This window comes from Ovis aries, chromosome 16 (genome assembly GCF_016772045.2).
Source record: "Ovis aries strain OAR_USU_Benz2616 breed Rambouillet chromosome 16, ARS-UI_Ramb_v3.0, whole genome shotgun sequence".
Classification (NCBI taxonomy): Eukaryota; Metazoa; Chordata; class Mammalia; order Artiodactyla; family Bovidae; genus Ovis; species Ovis aries.
Window position 1 is genome coordinate 57,225,983 of NC_056069.1, and position 19,444 is coordinate 57,245,426.

A 19,444-nucleotide genomic window follows, 5' to 3' on the forward strand; every position below is an offset into this window, starting at 1 on the left:
AACTTGCCAGCAACTTTGATCATGAGATTTCAGATGCACGTGAAGTAGAGTTTTTTTGGTGGGAGACAGTCCACCCTGTCCCACCCCAGTCACCACCACCACCATCACCACCAAATCTGGGATCTGCGTCACTGGAATCACTTGGGAAAATAGAGCTTAGACTGCCAGTAGGTCCACATGGAGCCTTGGGGAGAGGATGGGGATGTGAAAGCTACTTGCGTGCCCTGGTTGGCGCTCTGCATTGCAGTGGATGGTGGGGGTTGTAGTTGCCTTTGTGTCGCACCTATTTTCATAGGAAGCACAGATGTGGGTGCATCTGCATGAATCATAAGATGTGAGAAGGAAAGAAGCTCAACTTAAAAAGTGTTTGGCAAAATAACTAGAAAAGTCAATTAGCCCAGTGCTTCCTTTTTGAATCTTCCTATTACAGTTTTCCCTCTAGACAGGAGAGGACCAGTCAGCCACCTCAGCTCCATTTCCTTCTTCTGTTTCCTGGTCTATAATTTGATCGGGGACCAACATCCCTCCAGCATCTCAGTTTGGCATCCTGGGAGACCTTGGCCCAGCTGCTGACTTAGGACAGACAGAAGCCTTCTTCTCCAGCCTGGAGCTCCCCTGGGTTTCTGTTCAAACATCTCCCCAGAGGAAGACTGGGCTGGGAGGTTGGCCACGCTGCCTGGTGTTACCCTTGCAGCCAGGGCTGTTAACCAGATTTGAATGCTCTCCTGGTTCGTTTAGAATTATTTCTTAGAGCAGAATTCCTTTACAAGCCCAAATCATTTTTCCTGATTTCAGAATATCTTGGTGTGCTTCATGCCCCCAGGAAATGCCCCAACTTCACTTAGAATCTAGCCGGACCCCTTGGAAGGAGAGGCAGAGTGGCCCCTTGTAATTCAACATCATTAGGGAAAGAACAGCTCTTTACCCTTTATATGCTGAGAGAAGTAAGCTGTTATTATCTCTTTACTCTGGAGGTACAAATTATAGGCTTGTCTATGCCTTAATCATACTGATGTTTACCAGTTTTTCCAAAGATTACTGTCATAGTTGGTTATTAGTGGTACTGATGCCTTTAAAACCCCAGGAAAGAAAGTAGAAGGGATCTTGCTTTTGCTCCTTACCCTCAGGACTGTGCTGAAAGGGTCTCTCAAAGTGAATTCACTCTTCAGCCCTCCTCCTGGCAGAGAAAACCCAACCCCAGACCTTCCCCTCCTGTGACTGGGTACAGTTCAAGTTTTTTTTTGGTGAAACATGGACATGATTAGCTGAACAGCAGATCAAATATATTGTTGTTGGTGACTTTTGTTTCCTCTTTAGAAAAAAGTGTGAATCTTTCAACCTCTCTCAATTGGTGGCTCAGATGGTAAAGAATCTGCCCACAATGCAGGAGACGCTGTGTTGATCCCTGGATCAGGAGGATCCCCTGGAGAAGGGAATGGCAACCCACTCCAATATTCTTGCCTGGAGAATCCCAGGGACAGAGGAGCCTGGAAGGCTGTAGTAGGACACAAAGTCGCAAAGAGTCGGGACACAACTGTGCCACTAAGCACGCGTGAAATTGGGGGTGGTTTAGCCAGACAAGTATTAGTCATCTATTGGGCCAACATTAATTGGGTATTCATCGTGTCCCAAGGCTAGAGATACAATTAGTTCAGAGTCTGCTGCCTGTTCTTACCATATAAGATCTAAGAATGAATTTTGTGTTTTGAAATGGTTGAATAAACATTAAAAGAATATTATTTCATGACATATGGAAATTATGTCAAATATAAATTTCCATGGCCATAAAAAATGTTTTGTTGGAACCCAGTCATATCCATTCATTGATATGTTATCAGTGAGTGGTTGCAGCTTCAACAAAGAGGGACTATGATATCTGTATAACCTATAGTACTTACTGTCTGGCCCTTTGCAGAAGAGCTTTTGGACTATAGCATCCTCTCTGCTCTCCAGCTGCTGGCAAGAGACCGTCAGGGAAGTGAGCAATTAAGATACAACATGGAAAGTGCCAGGAGAGAAATATATGTGAGAGCAGATGGGGGAAAGGTAATCATCCTTAGGGTTGGAAATTTGAGCTGGGGGTTTATATCTGGTAGCTGAAACCAGCATCTGCAAGGGAAGTGATTCAGGAGAGATGAGCAGCATTTTGAAGAAGACAGACACAGAGCAAGCAGAGAGATGAGCATGGCCAGAGAAGGAGAGAGTGGGGTCGGGTGAGGTGAGGAAAGGACTTGGGGGTGGAGAAGCAAGCGGCTGACAGTGCCAGATGCTTTATCAAGAGTAGGTGAAACCAAGCCAAAATGCATCACTGGATTTGGCAGTGTGGGGGTTGGCTGGATAGACACAGATTGCAGAGAATGGCTGGGATAGGCAGAAGGGGCTCAGGATGTAAGTTTATAAATCATGTTTGAAAAAGAGCACAGTCAAATGAGGGTAGAATCTAGAGGTGGGGGTGTAGAATTGAGAAAGTTGCTATTCGCTTGTTTTCATGGCAGAGTGAGGTTTGAGCAAATGTTGAGAAGACAGACTTAGAAGGAATCAGAAGGCAGATTGAAGATCCGGAGCGGGGGGTGGGGGGACAGCTTGATGCCCTTTAGGTGCAGAGATGGAACTCAGCACTCAGGAGAGGGGTCTGTCTTGCACAGGAAGGGTCCTCCAACCCTGAAATAGGCAGGCGGGGCAGGAAAGGGTAGGCATGGCTGTAGATGCCTCATGCACTGCTCTGGGAGAGTAAACAGAGGGACCTCCTTGCAAAAGATCTGTTGCTCAGGCAGTAGGTGGGTGTGTGGTCAGTCTGTTAGTCATGTCCAACTCTTTGCGACCCTGTAGACTGTAGCCCTCCAGGCTCCTCTGTCCATGGTATTATCCAGGCAAGAATACTGGAGCAGGTTGCCGTTTCCTCCTCCAGGGGATCTTCCTGACCCAGAGATCGAATCTGCCTCTCCTGCATCCCCTGCTTGGTAGTAGGTTATGTGGTCCTCTGCTGAGATGGAGAAGGCACTGTGTGGGGAGAAGAGTCTGTCGAGAGCATTATAAGTGATGGTCAGCTGCAGAGAGCTTTGGGGAGAGGAGGCTGAGCCAGGAGACAAGAAGAACCACAGGACATGGCTGAGTGCCCTCCTGAGGCTGGGCCAGGGGTGCCCCAGTCTACAGGGCCAGGAGGCTGTATGTTTTTACCCATTAGGGCTGAGGAGTGAGTGCAGAGGGGTGAAATAGTGAGACTAGGTTAGGATGAGGCTTTGTATCCAGAGCTGCTGGAACACCAGCAAGGACAAAGATCAACCTTGTCCTTCACCTTGAGAGGTGGAGAGTAAGTACAGGATGGGATTGCTTTCTCAGAGGCTGGGGAAGGAACCAAAGCCAGAAAGAAGCTTACCAAGGAAGATTGCCCAATAGAGGGGCTTGAAGTCATAAGGAAGCAGAATAGGGTGCATTCATTGAAATGAAGTAGCTCAGTTGGTAAAGAATCTGCCTGCAATGCAGAAGACTCGGGTTTGATCCCTGGGTCGGGAATATCCCCTGGAGAAGGAAATGGCAACCCACTCCAGTATTCTTGCCTGGAGAACCCCATGGACAGAAAAACTTGGCAGGCTGCAGTCCATGGGGTCGCGAGAGTCGGACACGACTTAGTGACTAAACCACCACCACCTTTAAAGTGAAGAAAGTGGATGAGTGAGAAGCGCTGGAGGCGGTGGTTGCCAGCAATGCTGGGAGAGTGTCAGGGCTTGTGGTTGGACCAGTTTCTGGAAGGGAGAGGCCTGAGCTGAAGTGAAGGAGGGACAGCAGAGGGTAAGAGTTACACAAGTCAGGTCACGGTGAAGTCATCCACGTGGACGTGAAGGGGGTGGGTGTGTGGGGCTGCAGAGATCCAGGAGCCAGGGAACCAGTCATCCGAGATTATTGGGAGCAGCTGAGGGGTCAGCAGGGGACATCCCTTGTGGTTTCATTCTGTATGTGAGCATGCACACGTGTGTGTGTGTGTGTGTGTGTGTTTTGTGTGACTTCACTCTCTCTCCAACTTGACTGTTTTCCACAAGAGCGGTTGTGTGATTTCTAAACACATGAGGCTTGGAACAATTGCAGCAACTTTGGAGAGAGCTGAATATATCCCTAGGCTACTCTAAAATGAGGTTATTAAAGAGGCCAACTCAACTTGGACACGGCAAGTTTTCCTTGGAAGAGAAAGCAAAGGCGCCCATGGTAATGGGAACGGTGAAGTAAAGCAGCTTCTTCACTTCAGAACCTAGAGATGGTTCATCAGAACTGGCATCCAGTCTTTGGGGACCTCCTGACTTCAGACGATTTTGCAACAAAGAACTTTCTCACCAAGGAGAGTGTGAATGTGGTGATTTTTCTAAACTATGTTCCTACTTGGAACACAAGTAGGTGTCCTGACAGGGTTCCTCTGGGGTCAGGAAGAACCGCAGAGATGAGCGCATTTCCAAACATGTTGAAAGGAGGTTTTCAAACCAAATCTCCAGTGATGGCTGAGATTATGTTTACTGTGATCCAAGCAGCATTCTAAGCACTTTACTTTGGTTTTCACACTCAGTTTTCATAACAGCCCTATGGGGTGTAGGTACTCTTCTCATCTCAGAGGTGAGAAAACTAAGGCACCATTAACTAGTTTCCAGAGGCCATACAGATTAGAAGAGGGATGCAAGATTGTGGCTCCAGAGCCTGTTACAGGCTGAGCTTGAATTGGTAATTTATAAAGTGTTCCTGACTATTCAATAAACTGAAACTACTTCTTTAGTTACTGTCTCAAATACCTAAGGTATGATACCGGAAATAAATATTTGTTTTAACACTTTAGTTTTAGATCAGAAATGGAGAAAAAAATTTCCCTAAAAACTCAAAGTAATTAGCTATTTTGTGAATCTTTTATTTATTATTAAGTAATAGAACAAAAACTATGCAGAAACATATTAAAGATAAAATATTTAATATTACCATACCAAAAGCCATTTCTCTCTCTCCATTGTTTTAAGTGAAGCAGTTTCTTGATAAGAATTATTTATGTGAAGAATCACATCTCAGCCTTGAATTTTCTTGCTAGATCACAGAATAATAGTATATTAAGAGGAGAGTGAAAAAGTTGGCTTAAAGCTCAACATTCAGAAAACGAAGATCATGGCATCTGATCCCATCACTTCATGGGAAATAGACGGGGAAACAGTGGAAACAGTGTCAGACTTTATTTTGGGGGGCTCCAAAATCACCGCAGATGGTGACTGCAGCCATGAAATTAAAAGACACTTACTCCTTGGAAGAAAAGTTATGACCAACCTATATAGCATATTTAAAAGCAGAGACATTACTTTGCCGACTAAGGTCCGTCTAGTCAAGGCTATGGTTTTTCCTCTGGTCATGTATGGATGTGAGAGTTGGACTGTGAAGAAGGCTGAGTGCCAAAGAATTGATGCTTTTGAACTGTGTTCTTGGAGAAGACTCTTGAGAGTCCCTTGGACTGCAAGGAGATCCAACCAGTCCATTCTGAAGGAGATCAGCCCTGGGATTTCTTTGGAGGGAATGATGCCGAAGCTGAAACTCCAGTACTTTGGCCACCTCATGCGAAGAGTTGACTCATTGGAAAAGACTCTGATGCTGGGAGGGATTGGGGGCAGTAGGAGAAAGGGACGACCGAGGATGAGATGGCTGGATGCCATCACTGACTTGATGGACCTGAGTCTGAGTGAATTCCGGGAGATGGTGATGAACAGGGAGGCCTGGCTTGCTGCAATTCATGGGATCGCAAAGAGTCAGACACGACTGAGCGACTGAACTGAACTGAAGGAAGTCTAAGGTCTGAGCCAGAGAAGGCAATGGCACCCCACTCCAGTACTCTTGCCTGGAAAATCCCATGGACGGAGGAGTCTGGTGGGCTGCAGTCCATGGGTCGCTAGGAGTCAGACACGACTGAGCGACTTCACTTTCACTTTTCACTTTCATGCATGGGAGAAAGAAATGGCAACCCACTCCAGAATTCTTGCCTCGAGAGTCCCAGGGACGGAGGAACCTGGTGGGCTGCCGTCTCTGGGGTCACACAGAGTCGGACATAACTGAAGCGACTTAGCTGCAGCAGCAGCAAAGTCTGAGCATTTTTATATTCAGGTTAAAAATTCTAATTAACATCAATTCAAATATATCAAATTTAATTGATATTCTCAACTACAAAATATTACTGATATTATGAGGCTGAAGTCAAAGAGTTATACATTTTGCTTATGCTGAGACGACAGCTTCTGTTTGGAATATTTACTCACAGTCTGTGTGATTTAGGAGAAATGAAAAGCAAAGTCAACAAAAGTGAACTAGCCTATGTCAGGTCCAAAGATAAACAGGTTTTAATTAGATATTTCAATTAAAACTTCTAAAATATTGTTCTCACCCCATGAAATGGAAGAATCAATACATGTATTGTTTATCCCTAAGGTTAATAAAATCATAATCTGCAGGTTGGCAGTAGTTAATCCATTGGAGACGGAAGGGAAATTTGCATAAACATATTTCGGCTTGCCACTAAGAAAAGTCCACTGATAGCCTCCTTCTCAGAACTGGCTTTGGTCCAGAGTGTGGGAAACAAATGGAAATCTACCAAGGTAGATCCTGAATCCCTAAAGAATTAATTCACAGAAGATAGACATCTATCTTTAAACCAGATGCTGTAGCATTGAGGTTTGCAGAGTTATTTATTAATATTTTATATATTGTGAAGGTCACTATAGTCCTCCCCTTTCCTACCCAGATGTGGCCATGCACACTTTAGGATAAAGGTCAGAGGAGAGCTGACCATCACAGCCTCTTGTGTTACTGAAGAAAGATTTTGACTGTCTAGTCATAGTCAGGTAATATCCCTAGGGTCAGAGACACACATGTGAGGACAAGTTTGGCCAGGGATGGCTCCTGAAATCTGAGTTCTTGCAGAGGAGTATACTGGATCAGGCTTCAAGGGTCTAGCTCTGATTCTGGCTTTGAATGTAACTGTGGCCCGTTGGTCAAGCTATGTCACTTCTCTGGGCTTCAGAGACGTCATCTCTGCATATGAACAGGTTGGGTTAAATCATACCAGTATTTCCTAATTTTGAGATTTAGTTACTGTGTTTGTCCACTTCATATCTCTCTGATGCCAGGTGTTCCATCTGTCCATAATTTGAAGGACAGAATTGGAGTTGCATTCAACTGAAATTAAACCAATTCTAATCCATGCTTCCAGTTACAAGGAAACTCTGTGTGTCTGTGTGCTCAGTCACTCAGTTGTGTTCGACTCTTTGTGACCCCATGGACTGTAGCCTCTCTGTCCATGGGATTATCCCAGCAAGAATACTGGAATGGCTTGCCATTTCCTTCTCCAGGAGATCTTCCGGACCCGGGGATTGAATCCCGAGTCTCCTGGGTCTCCTGCGTTGGCAGGTGGATTCTTTACCATCTGGGAAGCCCAGGGGAACTCTAGGATACCTGTATTATCTATTAAAAAAAAGTATTGGACTCATTCCTTTACGTCTTTTATTGAAATAGTAATATCCACAGATCTTTTTTTTCCTTGAGCCCTGTTGGGTGGAAACTTAGATAATATAACAATTCTCTCCAGTGAATTCTTGTAATCCTTTTTTTAAAAAATTTGCATACTGTGTATTTTATAATGTATAACAAGTTTGCAGCTTTTGAGGAATATTCTGTGAATATGCCTATGGTAGATTTGTGCTCCAGGGCTGGTGATTGAAAGAGCAGAAGAAGAATCTCCTTTCTACAAAGGAAGAAAAGAAATCATTAAAATAATTAATTGATGGATTGATTTCTGAACAGAGCAAGTGGTCAGAAAAATGGCCAGCATTTTTTTTTAATTCTCCTGTTTTGTCTGGAAATAGAAGAGAATATCCACTTCTGAATCGTAGGCTTTTTGGTCTGGCACAGGCATTTGTAACTATATCATTCATGACTGTTTAACTCAAGTAAACATTTGATGACCAGGCCAACAAGATAGAGGGAGAGGCTGCTACAATTTAGTGAGGCTAAAACAAGCCCTTGTAAAGAATTTTCGCTCTTCTACTTCTGGCAGGCTGTGTGTATGTGTGTGTGTTTATTTTGAAACGTGAACGTGAACATGAAGTCGCTCAGTCGTGTCTGACTCTTTGTGACCCCATGGACTGTAGCTTACGAGGCTCCTCTGTCCATGGGATTTTCCAGGCAATAGTACAGGAGTGGATTGCCATTTACTTCTCCAAGGGATCTTCCCAACCCAGGGATCGAACCCGGGTCTCCCGCATCGTAGACAGACGCTTTACCATCTGAGCCACTGGGGCAAAACCCACTGTTATGAAATAAAGGCCCAAATTTTTAAACCCTTTTCATTTCTAGTCTCGAAATACATGTTTCCGTTTGTCTTTGGTATCTCCAGGTATTATTCTAACTTTTGAAAGAACAGTACCGGAGACATTTTGTGTTTTAACAAGACTGTTGCACCCAGATGGAGTCAGTCTTATCACCTTTTAGATTCCAGTGACAGTTACTCTTCTCTTTCTCACTCCCTCTCATTTAGCAAAGATTTGTTGAGTTCCTACTATGTATCAGCAATTGGATTAGGATTCCTGTCCTCAGAGAGTACATGGCTGATTACGGTCACAGACAGAAGGTTCTCTGTTCTATGATTTTATCTCAGATTTGTTAAGAAGACAGAATTAGCAGAATTCAGTGCAAGAGGATAAGACTACCTAGGTGATCATCGGGTTTTAGCTTAACTGATTTGAGGGGATGGTCATTAGCTGAATTAAGGATATTAGGTTGAGAAGCAAATCCAAATTATGTCAGGACCGTCTAGAAAAGGGAGGGCTTCCCTCACTACCAACTAAGGGAAGTGACACTTCATGTTCAAGTTTGCCTCTGCATCTTGCTCTGTTCCCAGGCAGTGTAGTCATCTGCACTGAAGGGGCAGCATGAATGTGCACTTAGCGTCCAGGCTGGTGACACAGACTTCATTGAGTGGAGAGGAAGGCGTAGAGGGTGACAATGTTGTAACACAAACGCTGCAAACTTCCTTTGGAGTGCTCTCAGAGGTGCGGTCATTTAGGGTCTTCACTACGATCATTTCTTCGTGGGTGCCATTCTCTACTTTGAGGATGCAGAGGATTAGATCATCCATATTTAGATGTTAGCCAGTCTCTAGTGTCAGGGGTTTCCATATTGTGAGAAGTTACTGAATAAATTGTTGTCTTTATCTCATTTCTTGTGCAGAAGGTTTTATTGCCAGTGCTCATGATGAGTCTGTTTTTGAACTGCTGAGCTTTAAACTCTCATAACCAGCCTACCATTCTCAGCTTGGTTCTGGGAGTGAAGTGAAGTGAAGTCGCTCCTTCATGTCCAACTTTTTGCGATCCTTGGACTGTAGCCTACCAGGCTCCCCCGTCCCTGGGATTCTCCAGGCAAGAGTACTGGAGTGGGTTGCCATTTCCTTCTCCAGGGGACCTTCCCGACCCAGGGATCAAACCCAAGTCTCCCGCGTTGCAGGCAGACGCTTTACCCTCTGAGCCACCAGGGTGCTGGGGGCAGGGGTATATCAAAATATAATAATCAACAATAGAAAAATAAACTCATCCCTAATAGATAAAAATGCATTTATGTAGGATATCTCTTTTTATTATTTGTTCTGATGGGCAACATTGCAAATCTGTATTCTCAAAAATCCTCATATGTAATCAGGACACTGTATTGGTAGCTCCTAGAGGCCTAGATTTAGGGTATCAGAATGATCACTTCCCTTTGTGAACTTAGTGATTTCTGTAATTGAATATGTATTGTCTTTCAGTCTTTATGGGCCCCCCTCATAGCTCAATTAGTAAATAATACACCTGCAATGCAGGAGATCCCAGTTTGATTCCTGGGTCGGGAAGATCCACTGGAGAAGGGAAAGGCTACCCATTCCAGTATAGTGGCCCGGAGAATTCCATGGACTATACAGTCCATGAGGTCACAAAGAGTCAGACATGACTGAGTGACTTTCACTTCCATCTTTATATCTCTATTTAAGTTTTGTATTTTTGCACTTCTTTTTGTTTTTCTGATTTTTGTTTTACTTTAAGCTTCATATATATTTGAGTCCAACAAAACCCATTCAGCATACATAGAAATAACTTGTGGTTATTTCTTCAAGATTCATATTAACAAGATTCAACAATGGAAGAGTGACTTTTAAAGTGATTACCTCTACTCTTACATTCAAGTTTCCATAACTGTTGAGCATTTAACTGTAGAGTATCTTAGGAAAATGTGAAAGAAGAATTAATGCATTTTATTACATTCTAGCAAAGATGACCTCAACAGAAAATATCCTGGGCCACTGTCTTATTTGGTTAACCCTCGTTGTTGTAACCACACTCTGGTCTTCCCCAAGTTCCTCCAGGGGAATTAAGTAGTAAAACTTGGGCTATTTTATGCTGTTGCTGCTGTTAAGTCACTTCAGTCATGTCTGACTCTGCAACCCCATAGGCAGCAGCCCACCAGGCTCCCCCGTCCCTGGGATTCTCCAGGCAAGAACAGTGGAATGGGTTGCCATTTCCTTCTCCAGTGCATAAAAGTGAAAGTGAAGTTTCTCAGTTGTGTCTGGCCCTCAGCAACCCCATGGACTGCAGCCTACCAGGCTCCTCCGTTCATGGGATTTTCCAGGCAAGAGTACTGGAGTGGGGTGCCATTGCCTTCTCCGGCTACTTTATGAGGTTAACTCTAATCTACTCTAATCTGTTCTTCTTAAATGGAGTTAAAGGGGACCAAAAGTCGCCATTCTACTGATGGTACACACTGACTTTTCAGAATGACACAGGTTATATTTACAGAGTTCAGTTATGTGGAAACTCACTGAGAAAGAGAGGGGGAGAGAAAAAGAATCTTGGCCAGGGAGAATAGTTAAATTTAATTGAGAAATCCTGGACATTTGCACAATCAAGAGAGCCTTTTCAGGGAGAGTGGTTAAATTTAATTGAGAAATCTTGGACATTTTCACAATCAAGAGAGCCTTTTCTGGCCAATTATCTGCTGAGAGTTCTTTAGCTTTCCCAAGGGTCTCTGTGACTGAACCACACACAGGCCTTTAGGTTGTGTTATAATTAGGATTTTGCATGCCTTGGGACAGTTCAGGATGGGTACAGCTTACCACTCACAGTGTTGCCTGCATATAAGGTTCCTCAACACTTCTCTCTCCTAAAGATGGGGGCAAATGGAAAGGGCTGTTTTAGTGGCACTCCTAGAGATGAAATAGTGTTGGTGACACACAAGGATATTAAAAATGGCAACTAATTATATCACTTTGCCCAAATCATAGTTTCTGGGTCTTAATTTACTTATATTTTAAATGAGGGTATTATAGTTTATATACCAGGTCTGTCTTGGTTTGTTTGAACCGCCTGAGTGGCTTAAACAATAAACATTTATTTCTTATAGTTTTGAAGGTTGTGGGAAGTCCAAAGTCAAGGTGCTGGCTTACTCAGTCTGGGGAGGGCTCTCTTCACCCTGTTATTATCCCACAAGGCCTTTCTTTGGTGTACACACACACACACACACACACACACATTTGCACACAGAAAACTCACATCTCTTTCCCTTTGTATAAGGGCATTGGTCACTCTCAGGAATTATAACTCTAATTACCTCCCAAAGATCCCACCTCCAAATACCATCATGTTACAGATTAGTGCTTCAACATATGAACTAGGGGAGACACATTCAGTCAATAAAGTGAACTCTTTCAGTTGCTCATTATGTGACTAGAAGATACAACCATCCATTGGAAATTTACCATGAATAGGCTTGGAGCACTCAAGATTTGCAACTAGACAAATTTGTGCTTCAGTGTCAGAGCTGATATCATCATAACATTGGACAACTGGCTAAATCTCTCTAGGTCTCAGTTTTCTTAACAGGGAAACTATTCAATAATATATCTATTTGTAGAGTTACAGTCAAGATTACACAAGAAATGAAATTATTAGACTGGTAGTTTGGTAGTTAATATCAACATTTGTTTATATTTGACCATAAATTTTGCAAGTCTCTGTTAATTGTAACTTACCATTTGTCTATGGCCTTCCCTGGTACCTCATCTGGTAAAGACTCCACCTGCAATGCAGGAGACCCTGGTTCAATTCCTGGGGCAGGAAGATCCTCTGGAGAAGGGATAGGCTACCCACTCTAGTATTCTTGGGCTTCCCTGGTGGCTCAGACAGTAAAGAATCCGCCTGCAATGTGGGAGACCTGGGTTTGATCCCTCGGTTGGGAAGATGCCTGGAGGAAGGCATGGCAACCTACTTCAGTATTCTTGCCTGGAGAATCCCCATGGACAGCGGAGCCTGATGGGCTACAGTCCGTGGGATCACAGAGAGTCAGACATGACTGAGTGACTAAGAACAGCACAGTATAACATGTTTGTCTATATTGAAATAAACATAGACAAATAGTGTATATGTCTATGTGTGTACACAGATGCACACATTAGTCTGTGTACCTTGAGAGTCTTCCCATCATTTCTTGGTTAGTTAGCTCATTTTCTGCTACCATATAAGAACTTCAACTAGCACATCACTTCCAAATTTGGGATATATTTTACTTTCATAACCACTGTCCCCTTATTTCAATGAACCCAGAAACTATTTAAACCTTTTCTGTTGATAAAGATTATTTCATAACAAAAATGTTCCTTTGTACATCAATAAAGGGATGATCTAATTAAATGCTACTGGCAAGAAAATGATAAAAAAAAATGAACCCACACAACCAACCACACACACAGGGACAGCCCTACACACATATTCTCCTCAAGTCTCAAAACTCCAAGTTACCATGAATCACACCTTGTTGACATCTTTGCCATTAATAATGTAGCAAGGACAACAAAATATTTAATATTTACATTTTCTAGAAATTATCATTGCTTTTCACTTCAGAGTTAGTGACTCAGATGAAGTAAATCTAAGCTTGTTTTCCCTATGACCCAAAATGTCAAGATGACAAATTCATTTTAAAGCTTATCTAGAGATGTGAGTCAGAGAGTGGCTATGGATGATGTGAAGTGATCAGTTATGAAACAAGAGGGGACCCCCAATCATCAGGAGGATTCTCAACACATGAACTAAAATAAAATGAATCCTTACCTCTGGATTTCAATGACCGTAGTAGTCAAATTTTCTCATGAACATTCATAAACACAAATGATATTTGCCACAGCTTCAAACAATGTAAAGGAGAAAGAGGGAACATGCACATTGCAAAGGACAGTCTAGGGGTAAGATAGGGTACCTCATATTTTGGTAAAATGAAAGCCTCCAGAGGGCGAGGAGCAATTCCAGACATTATGGAGAATATGGGCTTCCCTGATAGCTCAGTTGGTAAAGAATCCACCTGCAAAGCAGGAGACCCCGGTTTGATTTCTGGGTTGGGAAGATCTGCTGGAGAAGGGATAGGCTACCCACTCCAGAGTTCTTGGGCTTCCTTTGTGGCTCAGCTGGTAAAGAATCTACCACCTGCAATGCAGGAAACCTGAGTTTGATCCCTGAATTGGGAAGATCCCCCGGAGAAGGGAAAGGCTACCCAACTCCAGTATTCTGGCCTGGAGAATTCCAAGGACTGTATAGACCCTGGGGTCACAAAGAGTCGAACACGACTGAGCAACTTTCACTTTTCACTATGGAGAATAAAGCCAAGTCAAAACACCTCTCATAACTTAAATGCAATTAAGAAGCAGCACATGCAGGGGAAAACTTAAGAGGACTTGTCCTCATGAGAACTTCAAGTAGTTCTCCTTCTTTAAATTCAGTTCGGAATGTACTATAAAGACCTGTGGGATTTATTTCTGCTTGTTGGGTATATTTATGTATTTAGGAAAAGGCTACCAGGAATATATTCCCAGAAAATGATTTAAGCTCAAGTAAATGATCTGATTTCTGGTCTTTCAAAGGAAATCAACAAAAAAGACTAGGATCCTATGGAATGAGTGGATTTCCCTGGGGAAACCACCCCCCTTCCCCGTCCCCACATTGCTGCCCTTATCCAGGATGAACCTCTTGCAGACTGGAATGGTCTTGTGATTATTGTGAATGAATGCCCCTCACCACCCTTGTGACTTAGCTGGTAAAGAATCCACCTGCAATGTGGGAGACCTAGGTTCCATCCCCGGGCTGGGAAGATTCCCTGGAGAAGGAAAAGGCTATCCATTCCAGTATTCTGGCCTAGAGAATTCCATGGACTATAGAGTCCATAGAATTCCATGGACTATACAGTCCATGCGACTATAGAGTCGCAGAGTCGGACGCCACTGAATGACTTTCACTGCACCACAAAGATTCACTATTGATTTTTAATTAATAATAATGTCTTGTATTTAGATAGTTACCACCCCCAAGGAAATCTGAGTGCTTTATAGTTGATTAATTTCAATCTATCTTCATAGCATCTGGCGGAATATACAGATTAGGTATTCCAATCACATTTTAAGGAGGAAAAGCAGAATCAGAAAAGTTAAATTATTACCTGTGGTGATTTCACAAATCTAATATTAGAGTTATCAGTTAAAACCTGGTGGTCTTGACTTATAACTCTGACTGCTTCCCCAAAACATCTGGTCATTTGTGTCAACTCTGATTATTCCTTAGGAAAACAAGAATCAAACAACTGAATTGCTATGATTGACAAAAATTTGCCTTTCTTCTTATTATTTTAGTGGTATATAATAATTGAGTTCAAGATATTTTTGTTTATTAGACTACATGCATTTTTTAGTGGCCTGTGTTAGTGTCTTTGGAATGCTTTAAGTCATGTGTGTTAGAAGTTTATCTCCTGATAAAGGATAGATGTTGTCGTTCATAACACAGCATCTGAACAACAACAGAATGGGATAGATATACAACTTAAATTCTGATATTAGAGACATATGATCTTTCAAAGATGAGGTATCTCCACCACCTACCAGCAGTGTCTTCAGTTCAGTTCAGTTCAGTTTAGTCGCTCAGTTGTGTCTGACTCTTTGCGACCCCATGAATTGCAGCATGCCAGGCCTCCCTATCCATTACCAACTCCCGGAGTTCACTAAAACTCACATCCATCAAGTCAGTGATGCCATCCAGCCATCTCATCCTCGGTCGTCCCCTTCTCCTCCTCCCCCAATCCCTCCGAGCATCAGAGTCTTTTCCAGTGAGTCAACTCTTCACATGAGGTGGTCAAAGTACTGGAGTTTCAGCACTTTCAGTTCATTCCAAAGAACACCCGGGGCTGATCTCCTTCAGTAAGGACTGGTTGGATCTCCTTGCAGCCCAAGGGACTCTCAAGAGTCTTCTCCAACACCACAGTTCAAAAGCATCAATTCTTTGGCACTCAGCTTTCTTCACAGTCCAACTCTCACATCCATACATGACCACTGGAAAAACCATAGCCTTAACTAGACGGACCTTTGTTGGCAAAGTAATGTCTTTGCTTTTGAATATGCTATCTAGGTTGGTCATAACTTTTCTTCCAAAGAGTAAGCATCTTTTAATTTTGTGGCTGCAATCACCATCTGCAGTGATTTTGGAGCCCATAAAAGTAAAGTCTGACACTGTTTCCCCATCTATTTCCCATGAAGTGATGGGACCAGATGCCGTGATCTTCGTTTTCTGAATGTTGAGTTTTAAGCCAACTTTTTTACTCTCCTCTTTCACTTTCATCAAGAGGCTTTTTAGTTTCTTTTCACTTTCTGCCATAAGGGTGGTATCATCTACATGTCTGAGGTTGTTGATATTTCTCCCAGCAATCTTGACTCCAACTTGTGTTTCTTCCATCCCAGCATTTCTCATGATGTACTCTGCATAGAAGTTAAATAAGCAGGGTGACAATATACAGCCTTGATGTACTCCTTTTCCTGTCTGGAACCAGTCTGTTGTTCCATGTCCAGTTCTAACTGTTGCTTCCTGACCTGCATATAGGTTTCTCAAGAGGCAGGTCAGGTGGTCTGGTATTTCCCATCTCTTTCAGAATTTTCCACAGTTTATTGTGATCCACATAGTCAAAGGCTTTGGCATAGTCAATAAAGCAGAAATAGACGTCTTAGTTGACCCAAAAAACAAAAATCTCCTCAACAAAAACTTGTCCCAAACACTAACTCATTGTCTGCATGGGAGGTTATTATCATTCTTTCAATCACCCCTTCTTCTAGCCTTAAAAATGGGAGACTGATTTTTCCCCTTCTTGCATTTACAATTTCTGTCAGTTTTTCCTCTGACAAGTTTCTTTCTTTGTTTCTCTGTGTTTTCCTGCTGCTGACACTCTGCTCCTCACATAAATGTGGTAAATTCCTTATTTGTCCCCCTCCTTCTGTTGTCTGTTCCTCAACCCACCTTAGATCAATTTTGCTAACAAATTTCCCAGTATTTTTGAAATGATCAATTATTTGGGTACACAAAAGCATATAGAATAATACATTGAACATTCACATCTCCACCACCGAGCTTAAAAAAACACGATACTAAAGATACAATAGAAAGCCCTCTTTGAAACCTCTCTCCAATGTAATCCCCTTCTATCATGAATTTATTGGTCATTATTCCCATGCACATTTTAACATTTTTACCACATATATATCTATATCCATAAAACACATTTAGTATTTCTTCACTCCAATCAATTATACTTCTAAAACTTTCATTTGATATATGGCTTTGAGATTTCCACTATTGCTTCAGATTTGTAGTGCCTGTGACTTTGTTCCCTTCTCTTTCATTGCTATGATCCTTTGGATCCACACACTACAGTTTATCCATTCTTCTCAGGATGGATATTGAGATTGTTTGTGATTTTTTTCGTAAATACACACAAATGTATAAAACATTTTTTACATGCTTCCTTTTCCTTATTTATGACATGAGTTTTCTAGGGCATGCACCCAAGATTCTAGATGCTGGGAGGTAGTAGGATCTTCTCATTTTCAAATTTTGGTTAGATGTGATTGTGTCAACTGACACATCCTCCTTACCTGCCATATTCCATTTTAAGAAAGACTTCTTTGGCCTCAGCTCCAACTTTCAATGGAATTTCAGATTCCTCTAAGAGATACTCCTTCTTGCTTTTCTATCTGAAGGGATCTCTCCACCAGAGACTCCTTTTTGTGATGGGTCACAGATTCAAAAGCTTTCAGACTATGAGGTAAAATGTAAATGTGTGAAAAATGCAGGGTGTGCTGGGATCTCGGATGGATGCTAGAGATGGAGCCGTGTATCGGGGCACCACATTTACAGATGGCCAGTTTGCTGTCCCCGAGGTTCCTGTGTTATCTTGTTTATCTTGTTCTGAGTCTGTCTCAGAAATGTGTGGTCATCCGTTCACTGTATAGCATCAGAGAGCCTTCTGGAGCTTGCCTGCCTGGGTTTGAATCCCTGCTTCACTGCTGCCACCAGTGTGCTCTTGTAAAGTGGAGAACATGCTGATACTTGCTTCGTAAGGGTGTGGTGAGAACTGAACAAAATGATATAAGTAAAGCTCTCAAAAGAAAGAAAGTGAAAATAAAAGTCATTCAGTTGTGTCCGACTCTTTGTGACCCCATGGACTCTGCAGTCCATGGAATTCTCCAGGCCAGAATACTGGAGTGGGTAACCTTTCCCTTCTCCAGGGGATCTTCCCAATCCAGGGATCGAACCCAGATCTCCTGCTTTGCAGGCGGATTCTTTACCAGCTGAGCCACAAAGGAAGCCCAAAAGCTCTCAAGTAGACGCTTAATAAATATTTGTTGAATTGGTGAGGGGAGGAAAAATAGCAGAAGGTTTGCTCATACCTCCTTCATATCATCGTTTTAGAAGCTGCGGAGATGGCAATGAGCTTGACATCTGTTTCACAAATCAAGTTGGCAACACAGACCAAGCCCCTAACACATTGCTTGGCTCACAGTGGGCACTCAGGAAATATATGCTGGTTGAATAAACGAACCTGAGAGTTTCCTAGTGTTAGTGCTGGTCTCTCAGTGGTGTCCGACTCTCTGCAACTCAGTGGACTCCATGTGGCCCACCAGGCTCCTCTGTCCATGGAATTCTCCAGCCAAGAATACTGGACTTGGGTTGCCATTCCCTTGTCCAGAGAATCTTCCTGACCCAGGGATCAAACCCAGGTCTCCTGCATTGCAGGCAGATTCTTTATTGTCTGAGCCACCAGGGAAGCCCCGATGGTTCTCCTAAGGCAGCATTTTATTAAATAAAATGCAGATTGAAAGCATTGTATTAAATACCTAAGCATACCCTGCGCCAAAATGAAGCAAGTCGTTTGTACCCAGGATGACCTTACTGTCTGCATGGCAGTAGATTCTTATTTTGGAACATTGACTACACCTGTGTAATACAGAGAGTAGCTTGCCATTAGACATAATATTTGAATAATCAGAATACCAATTTGTTTGATGATGCTGAATAACAGATAATTGACTATTTCCTTAATGTCTTACTTGGATACAAAATAACATTCTCACCTTTTGGATGATGACCTGTCTTTCCCCCCGCCCCCCTCAAATTTCAGGTCTCATTGTCCATGAAGGAGCTGCAGTTTACAGAGTGTTTAAGCGCTGGAGAGCTGTCAACTTACACTGGGATGTGTTAAATTATGACAAAGCCACAGACATCGAAGAAAGTAGCCGGGGAGAGTCTTCCACAAGCAGGACTTTATGGTTGCCATTGACGGCTCTGCGGAACAGGAACTTGGTCCACCCAACCCAGCTGACCTCCCCAAGGTTTCAGTGTGGCTACGTGTTATTACATCTGTTCAATCGAATGAGGGCCCATGAAGATTTGTCAGAAGATAACAGCTCGGGGGAGGTTGTGATGAGAGTGACTTCAGTGTGACAAAGCTGAGAAGGTGCGGTGTGGACCACCCTGCACATTTTGGAATGTAATTGCAATGAATGGCAAAACCATAGCACTTCTAAAAACACACATCTATGAACTTTTTAAAATTTATGCTTTTTATATGAACATTTGAATTGCAAATACATTTTTCTGAAAAAAGAGTCCTCCTGTTCTTTGCTTTCTAATTTATCACATCTTTTATAAGTTGGTACTTGAAATCATTATATGTATTATTTAACTCTACTTGGTTAAAAGAATGATAAAAGTTATACTTAAGGTCAAAACTATTTTTTCTTGCTTGTTTTAAATATATTTTTATCAAACGTTTTGCTCCATGTGTAATTTTTCAGGCATGCTACGAGTGGGGAAGCCTTTAGAATGCTGTGGGAAATTTCCAAAGTGCCCATCAAGGACAAAGCAAAACATCCTCTGTGATGCTCACACTGGTGCTCCCCATGCCTCCGGCTGGTTGTCAATCTAAGCGTGACTTTTTTGTGTGGGATCAATTAAACTGTCACCAGGAATGCAAGTCCTAGGAATTATGGCTTGTTTTCTAACTTCGGAAATAGTTCAGATAGCTTATAAAAAGATACAGATGATTGGAATAA

The 19,444-nt window shown here is 42.6% G+C and overlaps 1 protein-coding gene across 1 annotated transcript in view; it reads left to right on the plus strand.

The window, feature by feature from the left end:
* The window catches only part of MARCHF11 (membrane associated ring-CH-type finger 11), a 115,453-nt gene extending 96,290 nt beyond the window's left edge, over positions 1–19,163 (plus strand). The window contains exon 4 of the mRNA XM_012097221.4: positions 18,511–19,163. Within this exon, the coding sequence (XP_011952611.2) occupies positions 18,511–18,833 (323 nt within the window). The 3' untranslated portion in view covers positions 18,834–19,163. The remainder of the gene's footprint in view (positions 1–18,510) is intronic.
* Positions 19,164–19,444: the final 281 nt, after the last annotated feature.